This window comes from Poromitra crassiceps, assembly GCF_964638095.1.
Source record: "Poromitra crassiceps genome assembly, chromosome: 5".
Taxonomy (NCBI): Eukaryota; Metazoa; Chordata; class Actinopteri; order Beryciformes; family Melamphaidae; genus Poromitra; species Poromitra crassiceps.
In genome coordinates this window covers 58,937,228-58,960,607 of record NC_139642.1, presented here as the reverse complement: position 1 = coordinate 58,960,607, position 23,380 = coordinate 58,937,228, and the positions used below count along the sequence as shown (strand labels likewise).

General features: G+C 44.5%; 1 protein-coding gene across 1 annotated transcript in view; it reads left to right on the top strand.

The window, feature by feature from the left end:
• Positions 1-19,852, top strand: part of LOC310776931 (endothelin-converting enzyme 2-like) — a gene marked incomplete at its 3' end in the record, with an annotated part of 39,537 nt that extends 19,685 nt beyond the window's left edge. The window contains exons 8-19 of the mRNA XM_083637145.1: positions 3,692-3,880; positions 5,534-5,676; positions 6,863-6,977; positions 8,164-8,274; positions 9,366-9,464; positions 9,560-9,637; positions 12,001-12,104; positions 12,769-12,879; positions 15,545-15,612; positions 17,168-17,358; positions 18,409-18,504; positions 19,676-19,852. Coding sequence (XP_083493271.1) covers positions 3,692-3,880; positions 5,534-5,676; positions 6,863-6,977; positions 8,164-8,274; positions 9,366-9,464; positions 9,560-9,637; positions 12,001-12,104; positions 12,769-12,879; positions 15,545-15,612; positions 17,168-17,358; positions 18,409-18,504; positions 19,676-19,852 — 1,482 coding nt within the window. The remainder of the gene's footprint in view (positions 1-3,691; positions 3,881-5,533; positions 5,677-6,862; positions 6,978-8,163; positions 8,275-9,365; positions 9,465-9,559; positions 9,638-12,000; positions 12,105-12,768; positions 12,880-15,544; positions 15,613-17,167; positions 17,359-18,408; positions 18,505-19,675) is intronic.
• Between the last annotated feature and the right edge of the window lie 3,528 nt (positions 19,853-23,380).

The window sequence follows — 23,380 nt, the reverse complement described above, 5'->3', positions numbered from 1 at the left end:
GCCTTCCTGCTGACTGGCTAACGTTAGCTTCCCCTGGCTAGCCTTTACCTTTCACCTGGACTAGTTCCCTTCCCTCAACGGACTACCAATACTTCACTTACCGGACCTGCGGGACATCACTTTCTCTGGGTTCATCCTAGGGGTGCGAATCGCAAGTTTGATCACGATGTGATATTATATCGATTCATTTGACAACAATGCGATATTTGCCGCTATCACAAAGTCTGCCACGATTCGATTCGATTCAGGGGGCTGCGATCGATATTAGATGATATGCCCGCATTTACATTTATATCAACTCAAAAAAGCAACTAAAATGGCCTATCATTTGACAGTTAATTTTTTTTTTAGCTCTTCTAGACATTTCAATGAAAAACAATCTATTCTTTTCTCACCTGCAGTGCTAAATACACGCTCAGAAGGCACACTAGTACCAGGAATGCACAGGTATGTTTTGGCAAGGTTTGACTTTTCCACCACTATAACACATTACCTCCCAGTATCAAAGATGGAGTGTCCTTATAATTAGCAACTTCAGCATCAAATGAAAAGCATTTCAACACTAAATGAAGTAATGACATATTTATGAATAGTGTTTGTGAATAGTATGAGTGACTGGAAAGTTGCATCTCTCTCTCCTTCAAAACACATCTGAAGCACGTAATTCTTCATTTGCCAGTCGGTGTCAATATGATGACAAGTCACAGTTACAGTACGTAGGTAGGCTTCTGTTGTGCACGGCGTCCACCCATCTGTAGTGATAGTGACTCGTTCTGCATTCATTAACTCGTGTCATCGTCTTTAACTTGATTGTACAGACTCGGTATGCAAGTTTCACTGAAGTGCTGCTATCTCGATGGGATTACATATTTTGTCTCCAGAGTAGGCCTGCCGTCTTTACAAATGAAATGTGAAATGGCACATCGTGATACTCATCGTGGCATGTGATTTGCCCGTTTTCCTGTCTTTTTTTCTTCCGAAATCCAAAGTATTTCCACACCGAGAGGGGAACTTACTTACTTACTTATCCTCTCCCTCTGTTGACATTGCTTGCATGCGGAAACGAAAGAGGACGTGCGCTTCGTCAGAAATGGTGACGCACAGACGCGGCGTGCATTTCAAAATAAAACAATATATATCATGTTTATTTTTTTATGGCGCCGTCATAGAGATTAATATCGATGTTTTCACTGTGCATCGATGCAGATGGATCGTTGATCATTGAATCGGTGCAGATCGATGTATTGTGACACCCCTATTCATCCATCACTAAACTCATCGGCACCGTGAGTAGGAAACCTAACTCCTGCGCTGAGCTAACGCTACATCATACCACTAACTCACCTGTCTACTGTTGTTATGAGACCTCCATTCAACTCTCTCTTTTTACTCACCCTACCCCCCCTTTACTTTATGATACTCCCTACTTGTTTTCCCCCCAGCCCAGTTTTTCCCGTCGCATCATTTACTCTCCCCATGAACTCTTGCTTTTAAATGAAAACTACCGCCTAGTCTCACTTGCCAGACTCTCTCCCTGCACCGGGATTGAGTCTGGCTGGTAATCCCTCCACTCTGGTATAGCGGGGGGAAAGGCTCTGTTTACCTTTACAACCATCCACTGAAAGTACCAAGCAGGCCCGCTTTATTGCACAATCCAAATCTTCGTCAAAACCTTTTTCAGCGTGTAGCAACGAGCTAGCATTGTTGTTGTTGTTTCCCAAAACCCTCTTTTCCACCGTGAACAGCCTCCTCACGCCCCGTGCCGACACCTTCTCCACAACCGAACAATGCAATGCTTTCCTTATATTTTTGCCAGACAAAATCACCACTATGTATCAATTGCTGCCCCTACCCCCGCCGCTCTTTCCATCGCCACCTCTCCCGATTAACTCCTGTCACCACCTCCACCATCTCCAAACTCATCACCGCATCCAAACCCACAACCTGCTCCCTCGACCCCCTCTCCACCCCCCTGCTGAAATCATGCCTTCCTGTCCTCTGCCCCTACCTCACCAACCTCTTTAACTCCTCACTGTCCCACGGCACTGTCCCCTCTGCTTTCAAAACTGCTGGTGTCACTCCCGTCCTCAAGAAACCCAGTCTCGATCCATCCTGTCTCAACCACTATCATCCAATCTCCAACCTCCCCATCTTCTCAAAAACCCTGGAACGTCTTGTAGCCACTAAACTTCAAAACCACCTGCACTCCAACTATCTATTTGAACCCCTCCAATCTTGTTTCCGCCCACTCCATAGTACAAAAACTGCACTCATCAAAGTCTTCAATGACCTCCTCACCTCTGCTGACACCGGATCCCTCAACATCCTCATCCTCCTTGAGCTGAGTGCAGCCTTCGATACCGTGAGCCACAACATCTTGCTCTCAAGACTGGAAGACCTCGGTATTGAAGGCACCGCACTCAGGTGGATCCACTCCTACCTCCAACCGTTCTCACTTCATTCCCCTCCACAACTACTCCTCAGCCGCCTCTACAGTCACACAAGGTGTTCCCCAAGGTTCTGTACTTGGTCCACTCCTGTTCATCATCTACATCCTCCCTCTTGGTCAGATCCTCTGGCATTTCAACCTGGACTTCAACTGCTATGGCGATGACACCCAGATCTACCTCAGCACCACATCCCCCCACAACCCACACCTCTCCCACTCCTGCCTGTCAGCCATTAAAGCCTGGACGCAATAAAACTTCCTACAGCAAAAACGGAACTCCTCCTCATCGGCTCTAAGTCCACCCTCTCCAAAACCAACAACCCCACCCTCACCATTGTCAAATCCTCCTACCACCGCCGCAATATCCCAAAGATCCACCATTGAAGTCCTGTTTCTGGATGAACTGAAGTTGGTTTGCTTCTTACAAAAAGAAGAAATCTATGTATGGCAGTGATTGGTGATTTCCCATTACCTGTCAAGCTTCACAGTATTCCTAAAGTTGCAATATATATTATCCGAGAGTTCCAAAAAGGAGCTTGGGATGACATGATCCTGCTACCTTAATGACCACAAGTAGCAGACTGTGGTTGTACTGAGCTGCTCCCATAGAAAATTGTGGTTGCAGTTGCACTGGTTGCTGAGCAGTAACCAGTATAACCAGCCCCTTCTCATTCCCAAAGAAGTCCTATGTTGAATATTTGTCGAGTCCCTCTGCGTCACTGCACAAATATGACGGATACATATTTTAGTCATTTTTGGACGCGCAGGGTCATCCAACAGAACTTCCACAATGTCTGAACTCGTCGACACAGGAGGGTGACAATTAAACAATCGCAGGGTGCGCTGATGGTGTAGGGCCGGGGTAGTGGAGGGGTAAAACGCATACAGATGTTACTCATCTAACTTGGCCGTCTTAACTGCCACATTTCCAAGGTGCTGCTGCGCTGCTGTGGCAGCAGTGAGGGGGGGCTTTTGTAAACAACAAAGAAAACATTTAAATAACAAATGGAGCAGTCCCGCAGCAAAGTGCCCAAACTACTGCATGTTGTGGGTTTCTGCAGTAAGCATCGGCGTGTTGACATCGCGGGGTGCCACGCGTGGCATTTGACCCGATAATTCCCCCTCATTTTTTCACCAGCACCTGCATTGCGCAAAAGAGCCGCCAGGTGGCACATGTGAGCAGTCTCTGCACGTGGTTGGTACAGCCGTAGTAAGTAACGTTATTGGTGCTGCTGGTTGCAGGTGCTGGCAGCCTATCTGGACTACATGGTGGAGTTGGGTCTGCTCCTGGGTGGAGAGAGGAGCTCCACACACACACAGATGCAGCAGATCCTGGACTTTGAGACGTCATTAGCCAACATCACCGTGCCTCAAGACCAGCGCCGTGACGAGGAGAAGATCTACCACAAGACCACCATCGCAGAGCTACAGGTGTGTGTGTGTGTTATATGTATACTGTAAGTTTGTGTTTATGTGTATGCGTGCATGTCTGCCTTGCTCAAAAGCACTTCAGGATTCATTGCTGAAGAAGAGGGGCTTCATCATAGACTGTAAAAAGAAGATGGTTGTAGTGAGTGGTCTTTACCCACAGGTTTCTGAAGGGCCATTTTGGAGCCAAAACATCGGGTTTGCGATTGCCGCCATGTTGACTTCTTTTTTGCGCCACCTGCTGTTGATCTGTAATCTGAGACCTTTCAATCACTAGCAAAACAACCCTATTTTATAACTGTTTTATCCCGTTAATGACCCAGTTCATTTGAAAATCTCCATATTTGGACCCACATTGGAAGAAGTGCAATTAGCTGCTGAGACCGTGGGCCCTATCTTCGCACATGTGCTGTTTGCGCTTGTGGGCCGAGTTGCGCGCCCTAACGCGTGACTTATCCTATTGTCCACGCGTCTTGTACTTTTTTCTTTTTTGATACTTTTTATTGTCATTGTGTATTTTCATACATCTTGCCCGTATTGTTTTGTAGTCTCTCATTATTATATATAGAAGATAATTTACCCTTCGATTTGTAATCCATATAAGGGGTCTTTAGTCACTCTATTTTCCAAATATCTAACATTATGTAGAAAAGCAGGTAGGCGGAGTAACACAACGTCAAGGTGCTCTTTGGTCAGTAGGCTTTTTAAGTCTCAACCAGAGCCGTATAATAGAAGAGTTCCGACATCTCCATTCACTCCAATGGACCAGTTTTTTTCCAGGAAGTAAGGTCCTGGAACTCTTGAGTAAAAAAAGCAGCACTGTCGAGTTGCAGCAAAATAGACAGTTTGTGTTGTACTCTGAAAGGGTTTTTCATCCCTTGAATCAAATTGTACATTATCAGCTTTATTTTAGCATGCAAAAGTAGCGCGAGACCCATTCCTGGCTGTTCATTAATTGGCTAATGAGTCTCACATTTTGGTCCTCCGCTGACGCCACTCTCTCTCTCTAGAGGACACTAGTCTCAACTATAGAATAACATACAAATGGAAATACACGTCTTTTGGTGCTAGCTCGATCCAGGCATTACCAATAGACAGCAGATAACTTGAAAGCTTGCACTAGAATGGATGGGGCTGGAGTGACGGGGAGGAGTGACGATTGGTTTAGGTTTGGTCAGGACGTTGGTTCGTCCCTCCAGCCGATCCATTGTATAGGAGTTGAGGCAGGCAGGCAGTCAGATGCGGGGGAAATGTCAGCGTGCGGCCTACAACTTTTAACGGAGGGATTACCGTATGCATGCACATACGTTGAATTTGTGTGTGCAAAGTGCAAACTTTGCCCAGGCCAGAAGAAATGTATCCACCGTTGTGAACACGACATCAGATCTCTCAGCACCTGGGAACAACAAGACAAAGCTAGCAGCAATAGAGCCAGGGAGCCGGCTGAGTCGACCTGAGCAGCAGCTAATGTGAACAGCAGAGATAAACAGGCTTCTTGCATCGTCAGAGGAAATGTTGAGTGTGCACTATTTTTATGGAGGTTCCTCATAGTGAAGGCCGTAAGATTGCCATGGCACCAGCTAATGGGGATCCTTTTAATAAATCAAAACAAATAAACTGTCTGTCTGTCTGTCTGTCTGTCTGTCTGTCTTACAGCTGCTGGCTCCAGAAGTGGAATGGCTGGACTACCTGTCTGTCTCTCTGTCTCCTCTGGAGCTGAATGACAGCGAGCCTGTCGTGCTCTACGCCAGAGAGTACCTCCAGCAGGTCTCTGACCTCATCAACAAGACAGACCACAGGTCAGACACACACACACACACACACACACACACACACACACACACACACACACACACACACACACACACACACACACACACACACACACACACAGTTGTGTAACTGCCTGTCGGTCTGCTTGCCTCTCTGTCTGCCTGTTTGTCTCTCTGTCCAGTCTGTTGAATAAACTACATGATGTGTCTGTCTGTCTGTCTGTCTGTCTGTCTGTCTGTCTGTCTGTCTGTCTCTCTCCAGTCTGTTGAATAACTACATGATGTGTCTGTCTTTCTGTCTGTCTGTCTGTCTCTCTCCAGTCTGTTGAATAAACTACATGATGTGTCTGTCTGTCTTTCTGTCTGTCTGCCTGTCTGCCTGTCTGTCTGTCTGTCTCTCTCCAGTCTGTTGAATAACTACATGATGTGTCTGTCTGTCTGCCTGTCTGTCTCTCTCCAGTCTGTTGAATAACTACATGATGTGTCTGTCTGTCTGTCTGCCTGTCTGTCTCTCTCCAGTCTGTTGAATAACTACATGATGTGTCTGTCTTTCTGTCTGCCTGTCTGTCTGTCTGTCTGTCTGTCTGTCTGTCTGTCTGTCTGTCTGTCTGTCTGTCTCTCTCCAGTGTGTTGAATAACTACATGATGTGTCTGTCTTTCTGTCTGCCTGTCTGTCTGTCTGTCTGTCTCTCTCCAGTGTGTTGAATAACTACATGATGTGTCTGTCTTTCTGTCTGCCTGTCTGTCTGTCTGTCTGTCTCTCTCCAGTGTGTTGAATAACTACATGATGTGTCTGTCTTTCTGTCTGCCTGTCTGTCTGTCTGTCTGTCTCTCTCCAGTCTGTTGAATAACTACCGGTACATGATGTGTCTCTCTTTCTGTCTGTCTGTCTGTCTGTCTGTCTCTCTCCAGTCTGTTGAATAACTACCGGTACATGATGTGTCTGCCTGTCTGTCTGTCTGTCTGTCTGTCTGTCTGTCTGTCTGTCTGTCTCTCTCCAGTCTGTTGAATAACTACCGGTACATGATGTGTCTCTCTTTCTGTCTGTCTGTCTGTCTGTCTGTCTGTCTGTCTGTCTGTCTGTCTGTCTGTCTGTCTCTCTCCAGTCTGTTGAATAACTACATGATGTGTCTCTCTTTCTGTCTGTCTGTCTGTCTGTCTGTCTGTCTGTCTGTCTGTCTGTATGTCTGTCTGTCTGTCTGTCTCTCTCCAGTCTGTTGAATAACTACATGATGTGGACGCTGGTGCAGAAGAGTGTGGCCAGTCTGGACCAGCGCTTTGAGAATGCCCAGGACAAACTGCTGGAGAGTCTGTACGGCAACAAGAAGGTGCTCTACCTCACACCCCTCTATTGATTTGATGCACAGTATAACACAAGGGCATTGGTAGGCAAGGCCAGCAACAACTGCTCATAAGAAAAACAAAATGTCAAATACTAAAAGTCACAAATAAGGGCAAGAATTGAAAAAAGATAGCAAAAGATAGCAAGAAATATAGCAAAAACTGGGCAATATGGACAGTAAGAATCAGAGTATTAAATATTGTAAATATGTGTAGGAGTGCAGATATACAATGCATTTTTATCAACCCACTTTGTATCATAAAATCTCGGTAAATTATGCACATGGGCAGTGTTTTGCCTAAAACAGTTAAATAGTCTAAATCAACTAGTCCAATCGAAGTTAATCTAGGCATGGCATGTTTTGGTTACTGTTAGGGAATGGAATTTTAACCACTCCTCATCCGCTAAATGTATATATAACAGCTGATATAAACCAAATGAATTGAAGCCAGGAATCCAGGAAGATGTCTTATGAAAGTATATTTATTACCATAACATTCTCTGGCAATATGTATTGTCAGAGGACTGAATCTCAATGTACCATCTGATCAATGTACAGAGTCCAAATATTCAGCGGCGATGTCACATTTTGACATACGCTTTATGGTGTATAAGGCAGGACAGAGAAAAACAGAGAGGAGGGGGGGATAAATGTGTCTGCGCTGCTCCAATCTGACTGAGCGAGTTATCAGTTGTTATGGAACTCGATGCCCTGACCAAGGTCTCAGCAAAAGGAGCAGTCCTATATGTGTGAGATGTCATGTCATTGTAACTCACTGTAGCATAATTATCTTTCATAAGGCATCTTCCTGGATTCCTGGCTTCAATTCATTTGGTTTATATCAGCTGTTATATATACATTTAGCGGATGAGGAGTGGTTAAAATTCCATTCCCTAACAGTTACTGTATTATTTTTGTCTTTCGAAAGGCAGCAACTGTTAAAAAATTGTGGGGAAAATACAATAAAACCTCTATTCAAAGAATGCTCATGTGATTTTTACACAGCAATAATAACCGTAAAAACCGTGGTTTTTCCTCAGACTATAATCCATACATCAAAATGTATAATCGTTGCAGCCCTATAGTTCTAACTGGTTCTAACTGGCTGTGTCTGGTTCTAATTGATTCTAACTGGTTCTAATTGGTTCTAACTGGTTGTGGTTGGTTGCAGTCCTGCACGCCCCGCTGGCAGACGTGTATCGGGAACACTGACGACACGCTGGGCTTCGCTCTGGGAGCGCTCTTCGTTAAGGCAACCTTTGACAAACACAGCAAGGAGATCGTGAGTGATATCAAACTAATACTACCAGAAATACTCACAGTAATTTACATTACTTTACGTAAAACAAGGAGATAGCGAGGAGCCCATGGCATGCTATTGGTCTCATGTGATATTGTACGTTAGTGTAGATAAATTCTAGCCTGGTCAAATCATCCTGATCAGATCTCACAGCAATTTCCTGAAATTACAATGTATCCAGGCCAGCCAGGGACATAGTTGATGATGTAAGCAGCCAATCAGGCCAATCAGGGCCTACAGCCTGACGAAGACCAGAGAGGTTGAAACGCATTGCGTTTTGTGCCCCTGTCTATTGAAGATGTACATTGTTTGTTTACCTATTGCAGTTTGTAATTAAAACCTGTCTATAAGTATCCAAGAAGCTCCTTTTTTCTCTCTTTTCTGACCAACTCCTCCCTGCAGGAAGTACAGACGGGTTAGCTGGGAGCAGGAGCCAACGTGTCTGTTTGAAGGCACTAGTGGGCAGCTGGAAGTCCAGACTGATGTGATGTGAGGTCACATGATCAGGATGGTTTTAACCAAGCTAGATACATTCAGTACTAGGGGTGTCACGATACACTCAGTTCACGATACGATACGATACACGATATTGGCTTCACGATAACGATACGATACGATATTTTAACAATATTTTTTTGCGATCGATTTGTAAGTTGAGGGGGCATCTTCCACGCTAATTTGAGTCATTTCACCATTTTCATCCTCCGTGTCTGTAACGTCCCTCGTCTGTTCAAACAAAGCAATGAAAAGGAGAGCGAGCATGCAATCAGATGCAGATCAGTGCCACCATGTTCAGCTTCTTTTTCTCGCGATATGAGATTTAATCTCAACGATACATATTGTCACGTTTTGATATTGCGATATATTGTGGGACGATATATTGTGACATCCCTATTCAGTACAGTAGACGTAGCACTATGATCTATACTTTACTAGTTAAGTTCAGTTAGCACATCATCGAGACAAATATCACTTTAAATTAGGTTAGTTTAACTAACACATGTTTTCACCTGTCTGTCTGTCTGTCTGTCTGTCTGTCTGTCTGTCTGTCTGTCTGTCTGTCTGTCTCTCAGGCTGAGGAGATGATTAATGAGATCCGCTCGGCGTTTAAAGAAGCTCTGGATCGACTGAGATGGATGGACCAACAGACCAGACAGGCTGCTAAAGACAAGGTAGACAGACAGACAGACAGATAGACAGACAGGTAGACAGATATAATAAAAGAGGAGGTGCTCATAGGACTACCTGTCTGTCTCTCCCTCGTTAGGCAGATGCCATCTACGATATGATTGGTTTCCCAGAATTCATCCTGGACTCCAAAGAACTGGACGACGTCTATGATGGGGTGAGTGACAGCTGTCAATCATCACGCATACATCTGCAGTAGAGGGAGACAGGCAGTAGAGGGAGGCAGGCTGTAGGAGGCACTTTTCCTCTTCTCACTCAAAACAAAATGTCAAAATCAAAACAATTTAAAGTCTCAAAGACACTTGGAATGAAACTTGTAAATAACTAAATAATTCAGTAAATCAATTAAGTCGGCTTAATGACAATTTATTAAGGAACACTCGTATCCATTTATCCATTCGAAACCCAAATAATATTTGAGATAGCCGTAAACTTAGTAACTCCGACTTAATAAATCTAACATTGAACCGATTTTGGAGAATGACCCATCGATGTCCGAGCGTGTTGTTTTTTCCAATATTTTATTTTACGTTTTCAGAACATGAAAAACAAGAACAAACAGGAAAAAATAAGAAAAAAATATATATATACATCGCTTTCAGAATAGAGGCTGAGACCAGCAGCTGCAGAGGTAGTCCCACCAATGCAGAAGGAGTGAGGTGTACAGGCTGACAAGTCCACATGGTTTGCAGAGGAGGCGGCGATGGTTGGGGAACCTTGCCTCCCCTTTGACACTCAGTCGGGAACAGGGGTCATCCTGCCCCACATCGGGATGCGGTACGGGGTCTTTAGCCCCTCTTACACAGCCTGTGAACGCCGCCATCGTTGCGGCATCATTGAGTCATTTTGTGACGCCATTCGTTCCGCCAGTGGACGTAGTATCAGCCCCGAATCAACATCTGTTTAAAAGGGTAACCCGCGGGAAGACGGAGCAAAGCTCAGCTCATTCATAAACAAAATTACAGGGTAAACCACCTCCAGATTGAAGTTATACTATCAGAAATAAGTTAACCAAAGCATAGGCTATAATTCAATACAAAGAAGGGGGGGGGATTAGCCCTACTAAATAGTCTATATCCCAACAAATCCATAACTCCATATAGGAATAGAATAGATTTGAACGTAACGTCCGTCACAGCAATAAAAAGGGGAAAGGCATAAGTGAAAGTAAAAAAAGTGGCCTATACGATCCATGACTGCAACAGGGGCGCCAGGACGAATGGTCCGTGCCTACAGTTTATGAGTAAGTAGTTTCGGCTATTTATGCTCAAAAGCTGTTGACGTTAGGCAAAATGAACGGACATAATAATAATAAGCTTAAGGACCTGTCAATCGGAGGACCTCTCTATCGCTGTTTATCTCGCCCGCAGCATTTCCCCCCTTTTTTCCCCTTTTTAGGATGCGTCTACATCTGTGGTGAGTGGTGGTCTGAGGGTTCCCTCTCTGTCAGTCTCTCCTCAAAACAATCCACAAACGCTCCACAGGGAGGCTTTTTTGTGTGCGTCTGATAAATCCCTCTGTAAGTCGTAGTAGGTGAGGATATCACCCGCAATATTTTGATTTCCCTCGGCGGCACTAGTTCACATCTCCATTAGAACGTCATAGCAGAATGGCATGCCTCCTCGCGCTGTGTAAAAGAATTGTCTGTGTAAAAATGCAACACTGACTCATTGCGTGACTCGTTGCGGGCATTCGTAACGGCAATATTGCGGGATCTCCGTGTAAAAAGTGGCTAATCAATGTTTTGTTTTGCTAATAGAACTGCCTGTTGGAAGAACAAACGGTTGCATAAAGTCATGGATAGTGGAAAAAGGCGACAGATACCAGGACCACATACTTATCTTAAAGAACACTGACTTTCTTTTCTTTCTTTCTTTTTTAACCAGGTGTGCTCCATAAATAGGAAATAAACTTAGACAATGAATGAAAAATGCTAATTATACTATATTGTATTATTAACCGATCAGGAGTTTGTCTTGTTGTACGTAATTTGTTTTGGTCTGTTTTTGTAGGTGTGTTATGTGTATGTTGTGTGTTATGATGTAACTTTGTGTGTTTGCACTGTCACTATGTGAAGTCTGTTTTGGGGACCCCAGGAGGAATAGCTGCAGCATTGCTGTAGCTAATGGGGATGTAAATAAAACTTGAATTTTAAAGTAATGCAATTGTACTTTTACTTGTACTTTTAAACAGGCTACTTTTGTACTCTTACTTGAGTAATTTCCCGGACTATTAATTGTACTTGTACTTGAGAGTTAATTTTGGCTAAAGTAACAATAGTTGTTCTTGATTAGGATTAGGATCAGTGCTCTTTCCACCTCTGGAAAGAAGAAACAATGAGAACAAGCATCCTCTGCTGTCTGTCAGCAGAATGTCTTAATCTCTGCTGCCCCATGCCTGTCTGTCTGCAGGCATCTATCTGCCATGACATCTGAATAATGACAGTCTGTTCTGTTCTGTTCTGTTCTGTTCTGTTCTGTTCTGTTCTGTTCTGTTCTGTTCTGTTCTGTTCTGTTCCAGTATGAAGTGTCAGACGAGAGCTTCTTCCAGAACATGTTGAACTTCTACAACTTCTCAGCCAGAGTGATGGCCGACCAGCTGAGGAAAACTCCCAACAAAGACCAGTGAGACAACCGCACAACACCGTCCTGTTGTTTGATAAAGAGTTTATTCACAACATAGATTATTTATTATTATTATTGTTATTATTATTATTATTATTATTATTATTATTATTATTATCATTATTATTATTGTTATTATTATTATTATTATTATTATTATTATTATTATTATCATTATTATTATTGTTATTATTATTATTATTATTATTATTATTATTATTATTATTATTATTATTATCATTATTATTATTGTTATTATTATTATTATTATTATTATTATTATTATTATTATTATTATTATCATTATTATTATTATTGTTATTATTATTATTATTATTATTATTATTATTATTATTATTATTATTATTATTATTATTATCGGACGAATCAGCGTGACATCACAACCACCCAGAAATGCGGAACCCCGCAGCAGTTAACTAGTATGAGTTGTGCCAAACAAACTTTAATATCTCAAAAACTATACATCACATCGCTTGTATTTTGACATTCTGAATGAGAGCAGAAGTAGCTCAAGAGTCTGATGTATAATGTAGCCTATCTCGTGTTAAAGTTGTGTGAACTGTCGCAGTTTTTAAAAATAACTGTCCTCTACTCCTCTCATCCTCTCCTTTCCTCTACTCCTCTCTCCTCCCCTCTCCTCTAGGTGGAGTATGACTCCTCCTACGGTGAATGCTTACTACATGCCCACTAAGAACGGCATCGTCTTCCCAGCTGGGATCCTGCAGGCGCCTTTCTACGCCCACGACCACCCAAAGTATGTCTGCCTGTCTGTGTGTGTGTGTGTGTCTGTCTGTCTGCCTGTCTGTGTGTGTGTCTGTCTGCCTGTCTGTGTTTGTGTGTGTCTGTGTGTCTGTCTGTCTGCCTGTCTGTGTGTGTGTCTGTCTGCCTGTCTCTGTGTGTGTCTGTCTGTCTGCCTGTCTGTGTGTGTGTGTCTGTCTGCCTGTCTGTCTGTGTGTGTCTGTCTGCCTGCCTGTCTGTCTGTGTGTGTGTCTGTCTCCTCTGCTGTGAACCATCAGCAGATTAAACAGACTAAACAGTTTCTCTCAGTGTAAGAGGAAGTTGACTCCCGTATTTCCTCTAATATTGACCTGAAGCCTCCTTTTTTCAGATCTGCTTCTGTTGGGGTTCATTAGGTAGTAGGGGTGTCACGATACACTTAGTTCACGATACGATACGTATCACGATACTGGGTTCACGATAACGATACGATACGATACGATTTTAACAATATTTTTTTAAACTTGAATAATGACAATATATGACTGGAAAAGTAGTATTTTATTTGAAATGCACAAATACAAAACATGCTGTTGTGGGAAATTGTTATTACAATAACAACTAGAAAAAACATGAGATTGGAGATAAGGCTTATCTTGAAATAGAATGAGTTACACTGTCACTTAGATTTACTTTGAACTAAAAGGTTTCTCAGCAGTATAAATTCTCATTATGCATCTTCAGTTTTTCTTCAAACTCAAACAACAAGACTTTTCTTAATCTATTTTTTATGCATCTTCAGTTTTTCCTTTCAAGTAAACAGTTTTGCCAGAAACTCAATTGAATGGTTTCTCTCCTGTATAACTTCTCATGTGTCTCTTCAGAGACTTGTTCAACTGAACTACTTTCCACACATTGAACTTCAACAAACAAAGACGTTCCTTAGTCTATTTTTTGGAAAAAAAAAATTTTTTTTTTTTTTTTTTTTTTTTTGCGATATGAGATTTCATCTCAACGATACATATCGTGACGTTTTACTATCGCGAAATTTCGTGGGACGATATATTGTGACACCCCTATTAGGTAGCCATTTTTATCTCCACCAACAGACTTGGCTGGGAGGTTACTGTATGTTTTCGCCCCTGCTTGTCTGTCTGTCTGCAGCATATCTCAAAAAGTTATCAACAGATTTGCACCAAACTTGGCAGAAAGGTTGGTCATGGGCCAAACTTAGAACTGATTCACTTTGCACGCCCACTGGCCAAAAGGGGGCATAGCAGTGGGTGTGGCCAATCACAAAAAGGCACCTAACTTGCAACATCCTAACTACCCGCTAGTTGTGTTACTACAATGCACTACCGATAATGAAAGTGATATTCAACACCAACAACAAGAGCTATCACTCAGCTGTGGGTCAAGTCAGTTTTTCAAAAAAAGGGCGTGCCGTTTTCAGGCTTTCAAATCCACCCGCTCCACATTTGGATAGGATGAACTTTTGTGGGGCGGGCAAATTTCAGAGCCAATGGCAGACCTCTGTGCATTTCCTGCTCGCGCATGTGTGACTTCATTCACAGCCTTCTTCCCATCCACCCCTCCCCTCCCTTCTCCTACCAGCAGTGTTTGGATATTTCCCAGAAAGCTTAGCGGCGGCATAACTGTTTACAAGAAAACAACCAAATCAGGCTAAAAAGTGTTGGATAGAAATAATATTTATTTTTAACACAACATGCAATTCTGGAATATTTGAATATTGGACAAAAGAAAATTAAATAAAATGAAATGTAAACCCTGAGTATAACATACTGCGATGGGGGTATATACAGTATATCCCTCGCAAATACAACGTGTTATAGCCATGATTGGGAAGTTTGACGACCGGAACACGGTTGCATTGTGATGTCCACTCCAACGAGACTTTAGCTTACTTGACGCCCACTTTTTCAATAAAAACACATTTATGCCATGACTTTACATAATGTATATTTGTGTCGCATCATTTAGCCTGTGCTGTGATGTGCGGGAACGGCAGGTAAAAGTTATAAAACTAAGCCTGCCCTGAATGAGCCAAGTGGGGGGCTTGTTCGCTATAGACCCTTTTCACGGGGGCCATTTTGTGTCGAAAAGGCAGGGTAAGCACAGGTGCAAGCAAAACACTAATGAGGGTTTCCAAATTCCAATCATGGAAGTTTGAAACCCTCATTAGTGTTTTGCTTGCACCTGTGTTTACCCTGCCTTTTCGACACAAAATGGCCCCCGTGAAAAGGGTCTATTGTGAAGGTTAGCGTTAGCACAATACTGAGGGTTCCCAAATGTCGCCGATACACTGGGATGTGTTTACAACATATGTCTAAAGATCATGGAAGTGGATGGTATCAGGAATGTCACCGATAGTTACAGGTGAGCTTACAACCTTTATCTGAAGGTAATAGAAGTGTATGCAGAGGTGGAGTGCTATCTGGAGAAGTGTGGGAGCGCACCTATATGAGGAAGTGAACTAGGTGAGGAGAGGAAGTGGAAAAACTAAAGGGAATCTTCAGAACACTACCGCTACACTACCTGGATGCCCGGGAGAGGCTGTTTCTATGGGTTTTGGTTCTAAATGCCTATGGTCTTTGGAGCATTTCTACAACGTACGTGTGTGTGTGTGTGTGTGTGTGTGTGTGTGTGTGTGTGTGTGTGTGTGTGTGTGTGTGTGTGTGCAGGGCGTTGAACTTCGGAGGGATCGGGGTGGTGATGGGTCATGAACTCACGCACGCCTTTGACGACCAGGGTGAGTTTACATCAGTTGATTGAGAGGTTTCATACAAAACGTTACGTTACGTTACGTCCACGACAAATTGTGACGTTACGTTAAGTTCACGACAAACTGTGACTTTCTTGATATGCATAGTTATCTTTTAAATGGACGACATTTACATGTGGACCTCATGGCACAATTCAAACAGGATTTAAAAAAAAGTACCATCTCTCGTAGTTCCTATTTTTTGAGGACATTGGGACATTTTTTCTGGGGAAGAAAGTCTAGATTACGCTACAGAGGTTACTACAGACTAACCCTATTCTGCATCAACACTGTGATCCCCGAAAAGACGTTCCCAAATAGCAAGCCATGCATCACCAAGCAGGTCAAGGATTGTATCACCAGAAGGAAACATGCAAATACAATTAGCTGTACAATCTGAGCGAAACCAGAGACTGAAGGAGACAAAACAACAGGAGACACTGGAGGAAAACCTACAAAACATGATGAACACTAGGAAACTATGAGACTCTGTGAGAAACTCTATGACAAACAGTGTTGGGAGAGATATTCATATCATTTCTGTCTGTCTGTCTGTCTGTCTGTCTGTCTGTCTGTCTGTCTGTCTGTCTGTCTGTCTGTCTGTCTGCCTGTCTCTCTGTCTGTCTGTCTGCCTGCCTGTCTGCCTGTCTGTCTGCCTGTCTGTCTGTCTGCCTGTCTGTCTGTCTGTCTGTCTGTCTGCCTGTCTGTCTGTCTGCCTGCCTGTCTGCCTGTCTGTCTGCCTGTCTGTGTGTCTGTCTGCCTGTCTGTCTGTCTGTCTGCCTGTCTGCCTGCCTGTCTGCCTGTCTGTCTGTCTGCCTGTCTGTCTGTCTGCCTGTCTGTCTGCCTGCCTGTCTGTCTGCCTGTGTGTGTGTCTGTCTGCCTGTCTGCCTGCCTGTCTGTCTGCCTGTCTGTGTGTCTGTCTGTCTGTCTGCCTGTCTGTCTGCCTGCCTGCCTGTCTGTGTGTCTGTCTGCCTGCCTGTCTGTCTGTCTGCCTGCCTGTCTGCCTGCCTGTCTGTCTGCCTGTCTGCCTGCCTGTCTGCCTGCCTGCCTGCCTGCCTGTCTGTCTGTCTGCCTGCCTGCCTGCCTGTCTGTCTGCCTGTCTGTCTGCCTGTCTGGCTGGCTGTCTGTCTGCCTGCCTGCCTGCCTGCCTGTCTGCCTGCCTGTCTGTCTGTCTGTGTGTCTGTCTGTCTGCCTGCCTGCCTGCCTGTCTGTCTGTCTGTCTGTCTGTGTGTCTGTCTGCCTGCCTGCCTGTCTGTCTGCCTGCCTGTCTGTCTGCCTGCCTGCCTGTCTGTCTGTCTGCCTGTCTGTGTGTGTGTCTGTCTGCCTGCCTGTCTGTCTGTCTGTCTGTCTGCCTGTCTGTGTGTCTGCCTGTCTGTCTGTCTGTCTGTCTGTCTGCCTGTCTGTGTGTCTGCCTGTCTGTCTGTCTGTCTGTCTTTCTGTCTGTCTGTCTGTCTGTCTGCCTGCCTGTCTGTCTGCCTGCCTGCCTGTCTGCCTGCCTGTCTGTCTGTTTGTCTGCCTGCCTGTCTGTGTGTCTGTCTGTCAGGGCGGGAGTATGATAAGGACGGCAACCTGAGGCCCTGGTGGCAGAACTCTTCGGTGGAGGCGTTTGGGCAGAGGACAGAGTGCATGACGGAGCAGTACAGCAAGTACACCGTGAACGGAGAACACGTCAACGGCAAGCAGACGCTGGGAGAAAACATCGCCGACAATGGAGGCCTGAAGGCCGCCTATCATGTTAGTACCCGATCTGTACCAAACTGAACTGTAAAAACTGTAAAAACTGTACCCTCCCACTGAACTACCGTATCTGAAAATGGGATTGTCACACAGACGGCCATCACTCTCATAAATGTTGCATTACACAATTTATGTGATAAAGTATTGTGATATTTTGCATTCCTGTGATACGATGATATATTGCCACACAAAATAACACAATACTATAATAATAATAATATAATAATAATAATAATAATACTATGCTCTATCGCTCTGTCGGTTTGTCATCCGTGACAATTCTGTGATCGTGGAGAGCAAAGGTTAATTTCTCAGTGTATCTATGAAGTTTAATAAACAAATTTAGCCCCCACGCCTTTCACGAAGATGCAGGCAACTTTGTTGAGAGTCCCACATTCAAAATGGTGTCGCAGCCGTTATAAAAATAAAGAAGGAAGAGTTTAAAAAATATATATATATGTATTTTATGGTAATGCTATGTTTTTGATATTCAAATCATATGAATTTTGCATTAAGTATGAATTTGTTTCTTATAGCCTAGCTCTGGGTTGTATGCATTTTATTCTGGAAACCTAGGAGCAGGTGAGGGCCCGCCCCACCTGCTGAACCCGCGTTGGTCTTTCGACCACTATTTTATTTCAGCACTTTGTACCACATTGGTTTGGATTTTGTTTGGATACATTATGAAATGAATTAAGAGCAACGTTTGGAGCAACTTTGTGTTTGGTAAACTTGTTTAAAACCACGTAACAACCATACATAAAATCACGTGAGAGCCAGATGTAAAACCACGTCTATCACAGGCTTGCTCTCGCTGGCGTCACAACAAACCCCGATCATAGCTGCCTCGCAGGACACCGATCGATGCGAAACACTGGTAGTTCAGATTCAAACGAAGAGATTGGAGCATGGAAAGATGAATGTGTCGTGTGGTCGTGATCTCATGATCTCATGATCTCACGTGAATCCAGCTGCCTCACAAGGTTACTAAAGAAACACTCTGAATGAAGAATCCTAAACCAACACAAAGCTCTGTGTTGCTTGCAGGCCTACAGGTCGTGGGTTCAGAAGAACGGAGAGGAGAAGAGACTTCCTGCCGTCAACCTGACCAATGACCAGCTCTTCTTTGTGGGATTCGCCCAGGTGGGAGGACACTCTCACACACACACACACACACACACACACACACACACACACACACACACACACACACACACACACACACACACACACACACACACAAAGGTGGGAGGACAGTGACATGACACACACTACACACAGTATACACACCACTGACACTATACACAGTATACACACCAATGACACTACGCACAGTATAGACCAGTGGCTCTCAATGTGGGGTCTGTATTTCTGCAACTTGGAGAGAGTTTTCAATTTGCATTCTGCAAAGACCTGCCCCATCTCTGCACTCTGATTGGCTCACACCAGATCAGAGCCAATCAGAGAGCAGAGGGTCAGCCTGACCCTGATTGATGCCCTCAAACTAACCAATCTGGCAGCAGTAGCCAGATGCAGAGTAGGGTGGGTTGCAGAGTAGGGTGGGATGCAGAGTAGGGTGGGTTGCAGAGTAGGGTGGGTTGCAGAGTAGGGTGGGATGCAGAGTAGGGTGGGATGCAGAGTAGGGTGGGTTTTCATCACGCAATGCGGGTGGGATGAAAATATGGAACAAACCAGGACAAAATGGGACGCATGATCTAACTGTCAGATATGGGACGATTCCGTATTTTAAGGGATGGGTGCCAACCCTAAATGTATGTGTTATCTTTTACTTACCTGCCTTTGTATTTTTATTTTTTGTACATCATTTTATATTTACTTCACTTTTGTAATCTTGTTTTCTTGTTTTCTTGTTTGATTGTTTGTTTTTTTGCACGTATTTTATCTGTTGCTTTTACTCTCGGCACCATTGTAAATGAGGATTCGTCCTCAATAGGTTTTCCGAGTATAAATAAAGGTAAATAAATATCTCTACAATATAGACAGTCACCGAATTCTGAACTAAATCAAATCTGACAATAAAAATATGATCAGATTTGGATTTGGACACAAAATCCCATCGTGTCCCCGGGGGTCTGTGGCTCTAATGTGGACTCGATTAGGGTCCTTTATGATCAATGTTGAGAATCAGCTGGTATAGACAGTATAGATACGGACACTGTAGACACTGACATATACTTGTCCTGTGCCACCTCTGTGTGTGTGTGTGTGTGTGTGTGTGTGTGTGTGTGTGTGTGTGTGTGTGTGTGTGCACGTGTGTGTGTGTGCGTGCGTGCGTGCGTGCGTGCGTGTGTAGGTGTGGTGCTCAGTGCGGACACCAGAGAGCGCTCACGAGGGCCTGGTGACCGACCCCCACAGCCCGCCTCGTTACCGCGTCATCGGCACGCTTGCCAACTCCCCCGACTTCAGCCGTCACTTCAGCTGCCCCGCAGGCTCGCCCATGAACAGCGGGACGCGCTGTGAGGTGTGGTAGAGACCCACACAGGCACCCTACAGGGCACTCTGTTCATTAGCAAGTCAGTCTGGTGATTCAAGTGATCCTCTCAAAGATTCTCATGTAAATAAATGTCTGTTAAGTCACTATCACCAACTGAGTTAACGCAGTGGCGATTGAGCCTATGGCCCCATTGATGGAAGCCTTTTGCATTTTCAGTATTGCAGCATTTATGAACTGGGTGTCTGTGGTGACACAGGCACCGTTTTGGATCTCACCTGCAATTACTGCTCATCGCCATAGGTGTCGCCAAAGAGGACAGAAACGGAAATCTTCGAGATTGTAACTTTAACAGATCAATCAGCGAATTAGTAGATCACTCTGTTAATGAGCAGGTGGGGGTGTAATATTTAATTTCCATACAGCTAATATTATGTTATTATATGACGACGGGCCGACCTGGCGCAGCGGTTAGCCTCACTTCCTGTCAGTTGCCAGGGAAACTAGATGGACCTAACGAGGAAGTGGACTGACGGCTCGTTAACGGACACATGAAGGACCAGAGGAAGAGGAGAATATTTTGATGCCGGAACTGTTGTTGTTTCTGTCTTGTGGTTAATTATTATGACTTATTGTTTATTACTAGTGGTGTGTGTGTGTGTGTGTGTGTGTGTGTGTGTGTGTGTGTGTGTGTGTGTGTGTGTGTGTGTGTGTGTGTGTGTGTGTGTGTGTGTGTGTGTGTGTGTGTGTGTGTGTGTGTGTGTGTGTGTGTGTGTGTGTGTGTTCAGGACTTGAGTATAGAATGCTCTAAATCTAAACCTGGTGAAAGTCTCTCTCTCTCTGTCTGACTCTGTCTATCTCTCTTTCTCTCCCTCCCTCTCTCTGTCTCTCTCTCTCTCTCATTCTCTTTCTGATACCACGGCGATGACATCACAGGAAGTGCTGGGTTCTCTCTGTGAGCTCATAGAAAGGAGAGGTTAGCTTAGCATCATCATCACGCAGGTTCTTGCAGACACACCTGCGTGGTCCCACATACCGTCCAGTTTCTGAATGTATATTTGTGCAGTGGTAGACTAGGCACCATACAGTTCAGAATATTCTGAAACTAGTCCAATTTAGAGATGGGGTATTGGTATCGGGATATCAGTATCGGGTGCCTATACTGATGTAATTCACATATCGGATATCGGACTGACGTCGCCGTTCCACGTTCCGATCCAGATTCCGTTTGTAGCTTACGTTAGCAGGTAGCTAAGGATGTATTCACACCTGTAGCTCGTTTGCTTTGTTTTCCGATTCAGGGGCTTAATTGATACAATTGTTGCATTTGTGCCTTGGTTCGTTTGTGTTCACACAGCCACAAATCAAACGGTCCAAATAGGATTGGCAAACCGGTAATAGCCTCGTGGGATGCGTGTAACCCAGTTTCGGATGAAACCACGCACCCACCGTCATACGCTGCGCTGCCCTCGAGGTGCTGGGCTTTCCAGCTCTGCAGTTAGATGATATCGCTCTCCTCCGCCGCCCCCTGACGACCAGGCAGGCAACCGGTTCCCCCGGTGAAACACATTCGACTTCGGGGAAACATTGAGCGGTATCTCAGCCTGCCTGGCTGTAAAGAGACGCGTTCGGGGTGCAGCGGAGTCACGAACTGCTCCGGAGTTCATTTGGAAGCGGACCGAGAGAGACCACCCTTTCTTGGTGATCTCTCGGCCCGCTTGTTTTTTCCCGCATCCGAGCGCGATTGCGCGTGTTCACACGTGCCCAAATAAAAACGGCACCAAGGGGGAAAACCCTCCCTGTTTCGGAACAACTGCTCCAAACGAGACAGGTGTGAATACACCCTGGCCTAACCCAACAACATGCCCTCAGTTTTCTAGATATTTTAATCTTATAAATATTTGTGGGGGTTCACCACTTCTTCACCACAGGGGTGTTTAATTGTCACTTTGTTGAAATGTTATTCTAATCATTTTTGATTGGATGAATTGTTTTGGAAATATCTAATGACCTTTATTCATTGTTGAATTTATTATTGTGGAATATTATGAACCAGGTAACTAATTCTATGAGATAATTGATTACCAAACCAAATAGTAATGATGTCACAGTACGAGCCAGCTACTATGTAATGGTGGATCGGAATCAGTATTGGTATTGTCAGATATCCAATTTCAGGTATTGGAATTGGATTGGAACTGTGTGTGTGTGGGGGGGGGGGGGGGCGGATTGGTGCATCTCTAGCCAAATTAGCTCCTCCACAGTTTGGTGTGGTCGACACGACAACGGAAACACTATCTGATGGAAGAGAGGCGGCGAGTGACGGTGTACTGTCTGCAGACTGCTTACAGCATGGTGGCCATATTGGAAGTCAGTAGGGAGATGGCCATATTGGAAGTCACATTTTGTCAGGCAGTGAAGCAGGCGGAAAACTGGTCCGTCAGTTAGTGGACCAGTCTGTCAGTCACCAAGTAAAGCAGTCAGTCAATCAACTAGCCGGGCAGTCAGTCTCATTAATTCCTCAATGTTAAAGTGTTTTAACAGTGAGGAAAGCCACAGGCTGAAACTCGTCTGTTGGTTGTACTGCTGCTGTGCAGATTCAAATCCTTTTTGAAACTTGACCTGTGAGTGCTGCCAGTTCCATTGGACTGTTGAGAATATCAACATGTTCCTCAGACATATTATAAAATGACAATATATTTACTGTAGTTTCCATCCACCATCCATGGCATCTGCCATTTTGTGAAAACGTCGTAAGACACGTCACAAGTTGTGAACTCCAAGCGCTCGGAAATGTCCACTTAACAACATGTTGTGAATAGCACATGAGGGGGGCGTTCAAATGAGCTTATGTCGTATTCACGGTAAACACAAGCTCACTTGAAGGACCCAATAGCCCCACCCCCCTGAGCCCTGTGACCTCACATAGATGAGTTTGCAGTCCAGACGTTTGGATTGGATTTGGATCGGCCTGTCCTGCTACGGCCTTCAGTGACATCACTGTCCACTGCTGATGACATCACTGAGTGACCACTGCTGATGACATCGCTGTCCACTCCCGCTCAGCCCACAGTAAACTCTCCATCGTGCTGTCGTTGTGTCTAAATGGAAGAGAGATTCTGCGGAAGCTGCTTTTTGCCAAAGATAATTTTGTTCTTGTTAGAAATGATGAATTTTAACTTATATTTACTTCTTAGTCTGTGGGATATTAACATGTTTGCTGCTTAATGAACTGTCTACCAAGTTAATACAGTTGTGTGTGTGTGTGTGTGTGTGTGTGTGTGCGCGCACACGCGTGCATGCATGTGTGTGTACGTGTGGCTGTGTGTGCGTAGCCTCCCTCCCTCTTACCATTAGTGATCAAACGTTAGGGATGTGCTACAACCCAGGTTTTACGAGTGAGAACGAGATCTCTCACTCTAGTGCCGTGGCGCTGCATGGCAGCGATATGGCACTAAAACTGCTCTTTCTGTCAGTCAGCCGTCCAACCAATCAGGAGCCAGTGTCTGGGTCAGTCCAACATGTCGTGGTGATGGGATGGGAGGCCTGGGGTCAGTAGACACCCCA